Consider the following 5,500-nt stretch of genomic DNA (forward strand, 5'->3'; position numbering starts at 1 on the left):
GCATACCCTTATATATTTGGAGCAGGCAAGCTTTTCACTAACAAGGTTTAAACATCTTAATGATCTAAACAAAAAAAGTACTTTACAGGCTACTGTAAGAGGGAATATAAGAACCTGGGGCATGACGGCTTTTACACCAGATTAAAGTGCTAGAAGCAATAACCCATCCAAACCACACTTTATTTATATAAGTATAATATATATATATATATATAATATAGCATATGTATTTAATATATATATTAATATTATATATATAATATTATATGAATATATATTTTATATCTATAGATATATATAGATATAGATATATATCTATAGATATATAGATATAGAGGAACAAATCTACTATTTTAACATTAATTTACAGGGTAATATACATTATATTGTAACAGCTGAAATATCAGCACAAATAGATCACTGTCACACTTAACAGCAAAATATATATGATTATATAAATCCATATATAATCATATATACCAATATATAATTGTCATATATGCATGTAAAACAGTTAACCACGTCTCAGGCTTTTCAAATGATACCCAGAAAAGCAACTGTGTATCAAGACGTAAAAGCTTTACAAGTTTCTCTCTTGAAAGAGCGACAGGCGGTGGCAAAAGTGCCACAACCCTGGGGGTATTTGAGGTCACAGGACAGTTATTTGCATATTCCACAAATCTATTGCAACACGTTACTGTCTACAAACAGTACAGCCAGCATCCCGCTGGGGGAGCTGGTGTTAGCTGGACTCACACGTACACCCACTGAACAGAACATTACGACGATGGGTGATCTGATTATAGCTATGTGCTTTCAGATGGTGTGCTATGACAGTGAACAACGGGAGGACTACAATACACAATACTCTATAGTTTAGCCTCAGAAGACAACCCAAAATTGTACTGTACTGTAAAAAGACTAAGCCCCGCCCTCCCTCCCTCCCAAACAAATATCCTTTCCTCAGTGTCATTATATCTAGCTGCTGATGAGTTTCATATATTGGTGTTTCTTTATTTATTTTTTAAACCACAAATCACAACTTTATTATGACACTCCACCATCACCAAGAGTAATGGAATGTGTTCAGCTTTTGTCTTGTTTATTATTCCTCTAACTGGGTCTCTCTCCGTCAAGACAGCACAGTGAATAACATCCTACCGAATGAACAAAGTTCTAGGGGGGTCTGAGAGGGTGCTCCTTGAGGTTCTGTAAAGTTCAGATACACAATCTGGACCAGTGGGGCACTTCTCTGTTCTCGCAGCAGCAGCAGCAGTCCCAAGCCTCGGCCGCCATCATCTTCGCCGCCTCTCAGGTGAGAGGAGCTCCGATGGTCCTTTTCCTCTTCCAAGCCTTGACGGTCCCTTCCCTGCTTCCCCTCTCCTCATCCCCCAGATACACCCTCATCTTACCATCATTTTCACCACTTTTACACACTCCCCCTAATCTGCAAAGACGCTGCACAAGGCTGTAACAAGATACACACAAAGGTAATTTTTCACAAAGAAAAAAAAGCTCCGTAATAACTGCAGTAGTAACGCACAACAAGCATCCGATAGCTGGCTTCCGGCCTGGGGAGCCCTGGTGATGTGCAGTTAAGTTTGGGACGTTGCCATTGTTCTAAAGGAGGAAGACTCCTCCGCCTGCCCTTTGTAGGACTTGTTTTTTTCCCTGTGGTGCACTGTTTTGTTACTCAAAAGCCCAGATCTCTATGTCCTGCACATAGAAATCCTCCTTTTTTGAGAGCATGGGGTTCCCAAATGTTTTACAGGAGTGACTCCTGCCGTGGTAGAGGTCTCCATCCAGCCACAGGCCGAACTCACCGCTAGAGGAAAAGAGAACAAACAGTTATAAGCGAGGGGCTTAAGTGTCTTACTTGATCAACATCACTTAATGCTTATTAACTATAAACTATATGGTATCATCAGATTCAAATGAATCAAATGTGTTTCTAGAACTGTTAAATTTCTGTTGTTCTTGGGCTCACCTTCCTCCACCAAAAGCTAAGGAGTCCATATCTCCTTTGATGAAGAACATATTGTCACCTGTCCATTTGTACACCTGTGGCAGACACAATAGAGCACATATTATAAAATATTGCATGACATATTCAATGTTGACATAATCTAATAGTCTGTCTCCAGTAGTCCTGATGAGAATAGAGCACACGCTTGTTGTTTACCTCAGTGGGAGGATTCACAATTAATGTTTGATAATTGAGTTACAGCTATTAGAAATAACAGAGGAAATCTCTCATCACAGATTCTTAAGTACATCTGGCAAAATCCTCTCTGATGCACCAACATATAGAGCAAGGCATATCTATCAGTTCTTTGATAGAAATTTCACTTCCATGACTGAGGACATTAGAGCCACTATGTGCAGAATATGTGAGTGCAGCATTTTCCTTATGATTCTCGTGGTTTAAGTTCCTGTTTGTAGAAAAATGAGACGATCCCGGTGAAAATTGGTGCAGTCGATGTGTTGCCTTCAGCCCATTCATCTCAGTGTCCCTGGGTTGAATCCATTAAGTGTAAATGCTCTCAACAAGAGAGCGTAATCAAGAATGCGAGTTAGAAAACACTGAATGCAGCTAAGTTGAGGTGTTGGAAAATGCGTTGGATAAATTTCAAAAAAGAAAAATACCCCAGTTTGACGAGCATTGTGTATAAGGATGAATATGCATATATTTATCACAGCATGTGCGTTAGTGTCACATGCATTGAGAACAGCATGTGACTAGCAAGCATATCCAGTGTGCATTAAATGGTGTACCACACTACAATGGAGTCTCTTTATTTTATTTTACAGCCAAGTAAAGTCTGCCGTAAGTATATACACGGTCTCTTTCAAACTTGTTTTCAATTCCACAACAGCAGTGTGTCGTAAATGTGTGTGTGTGTGTGTCGTTGTGTGTGTGGTGGTGTGTGTGCAGATGCTGCCTCTACTCTTTGAAGTATGAAGTGTTTAGGCCTCGGTTGAACAAAAATAATATCTTTTAATGCAGTATTACTAGCTACTTCTTTGCCTCTTGGGTGCAGCAGTATAAGCTGTAGACACAATATTGACATATTATCACCTTACAAAGTTGAGACGGTGAAAGCATTAGCAAACAGTTGCCTATTTAAACAGCCAGCAGATACAGGTCAACATTAACATTCATTCAAAGTCATGTTTGTGTCCACTTCACAAAGTCCAAAATTAACTCTCCATTTAGCTCAGATTTTGGTCTTAAATTCCTGAGAGAAATATCTGGCTGTGGCGCTGCTAAATGCTCCACTGTGTTCACTAGCTAGTTGCTCTCTATATGTGTGTGTGTGCCACTTGTTGCAGAGGAGGTTGTGTACAGTCTTTGCACTAAAAACCGCTACCTGCTGCTGGAAACAAAGCTGTTGAAAGTGATGAGACTAAACTCAAATAGGGCTGTAACTAATGAGTATTTTCATTATGGATCAATCTGTTGATCATGTTCTCGATTAATAGATTAGTTGTTTGGTCCATAAAATGTCAGAAAATGGTGTTTCCCAAAGTCCAAGGTGATGTCCCCAAATGTCCTGTTTGTCCACTAAACCCAAAGATATTCAGTTTAATGTCACAGAGGCCTAAGTAAACCAGAACATATTTATATGTGAGAAGCTGAAATTGAGCAGTTGGGGCATTTTTAATTAAAAAGTAACTCTAGTTGACAACTAATTGATTAATCGTTGCAGTGCTAAAATAACACAGATAAGTTGTGGTCCAAAAAACGCAAAACAACAAGCAAAGACATGCTAAAAGTTCTGTAGAGCTGAGGGGAACTATAGATTTCTCATTACAAGCGACATCTTTCCCATGACACGTTGTCATTTGATCCATTGTTCATATGACAGTATTGACTGGTGCAGCATTAAAGCAGTATCAGCCACACATGCATCGGTTCTGCTGTACGTCCTCTTACCATAAAGTATACTGTAAATTGAAAAAAGAAAAAGAAAAAAAAAAGAAAAAAAAGGAGCAAATTCTAATATCCAACTTTAGAAATAGATTTGAGTTTAAAATAAAAGTGAGGAGGGTAGTGTACCTCAAACTCTGGATTGAAGGTGAAGAGGAAGGTCTCTCCTGTGCCATAAAAGCCATCGCTGACTTTAAAGGGCTCAGATGCCAACGCACCAAACACCTGAACGCAAACAGAAGAAAATCTTACTGTACACTCGGGACACTAACATTATTAGAGTTATTAGAAAATGATTAGCTCTATGACTCCGTTTCAGCATATTACAGTGTACTACTGCAGCTTACCTGGCCATCGCTGTCCTTTATAACCATGAGCACAGGGGTGTCCTGGCCCTGCATGGCTCTGTACAGCGACTTAATGCTCATGCCATGCTTTGATGTGCCAAAAGCCAGCGTCCAAGGGTACCCAATGGTCCGTGGTGGGAGATTCCTGGCAAGCTGTAATAAAGAAAAAGGAAGGATGGAGGAGAGAAAGAAAGAGAAAAGAAATGTAACACAGAAAGGCCACAGCCACCAATGCTCAATTACATCTGCAGTGACCTTTTAACACCGTCTGGCGTTTAAAGAAGAGTAACAGGGCTCCAAACACAGAGCCGTCTCAGGAGAAAGAGAGGTCCAGCCCTCCCTGAGAGAGCCTGCTGCCCTGCTGCTGACAGACTGAAGGATTAACAGTGGCTGTGGAGCATGGGGAGATAAAGGCGCTGTAGGAGCAGTGCAGTGTATGCTTCATGGTAATGGACGGATAGAACGCACAGCGACTAAAACATGGAAACTTTTACAATATGCTGCACCATGTCCTCCGTATGGAACAAAGGCCGTTAAAGGTTCTGTTCGCTGCCCAATAATTCATCAGTCCTTTCGCTCTTTTCTCGTTGGTTCAGCACATCCTCCAGTGGTGGAGCTGCAGCAGTCGTGTAATCAGCAGGCTGGGAACGAAGATGAGCCCTGACTCGGCTCACCTCTGCTCTGCTGTGAGCCGGGCCTGAGCACCGAGCTCTGTCCTCAGGGTGATTAAAGGAAGCTGCATATTGGCAGTCTATTGGTCAATGTGCCAACGGGGACTCATTTAGAGCCGTCTGTGTGTGTGTGTGTGTATTAACCTACAATGCCTGCAAGACATACACCATACCTACCAACATACGAGGTTAGTGACTCAGAAATGTCTGTTTCATGTGTTTATCCCGGCTACCATCTTTCCCTGGGATTATTTGTTAGACTTCATGCAGGTGTTGTCTTTAAATAAATAAATTAGAAATCCAGGTACATTTTAAATTATTCAGTAAAAAATAAACCAAAGGTTTTTTCACATGTTCTTCTCTCATCTCTTGTCTACTCATACGTACGGTTGTCACTTTTAACGCTTTACTCAACTTTACTCCAAAACAACCCACAGCCACAGGCTTATTGGTTTCTGTCTCTGATGTTAGGGCTCATCAAGTCACCTAAATGCTAAAAATACTATGCTTCCTACTGAATGCATTCCTTTACCCACCCAACAACTGTGTGT

General features: G+C 40.7%; 1 protein-coding gene across 1 annotated transcript in view; it reads right to left on the reverse strand.

The window, feature by feature from the left end:
• Positions 1-1,020: 1,020 nt before the first annotated feature.
• oxr1a (oxidation resistance 1a) overlaps positions 1,021-5,500 on the reverse strand; it is a gene marked incomplete in the record, with an annotated part of 146,826 nt that continues 142,346 nt past the window's right edge. Inside the window, 4 exon segments of the mRNA XM_035671759.1 lie at positions 1,021-1,825; positions 1,988-2,061; positions 4,061-4,156; positions 4,279-4,431. Coding sequence (XP_035527652.1) covers positions 1,690-1,825; positions 1,988-2,061; positions 4,061-4,156; positions 4,279-4,431 — 459 coding nt within the window.

This window comes from Morone saxatilis, unplaced genomic scaffold (genome assembly GCF_004916995.1).
Source record: "Morone saxatilis isolate NCDOM2014 unplaced genomic scaffold, NCSU_SB_2.0 Contig24, whole genome shotgun sequence".
NCBI lineage: Eukaryota > Metazoa > Chordata > Actinopteri > Moronidae > Morone > Morone saxatilis.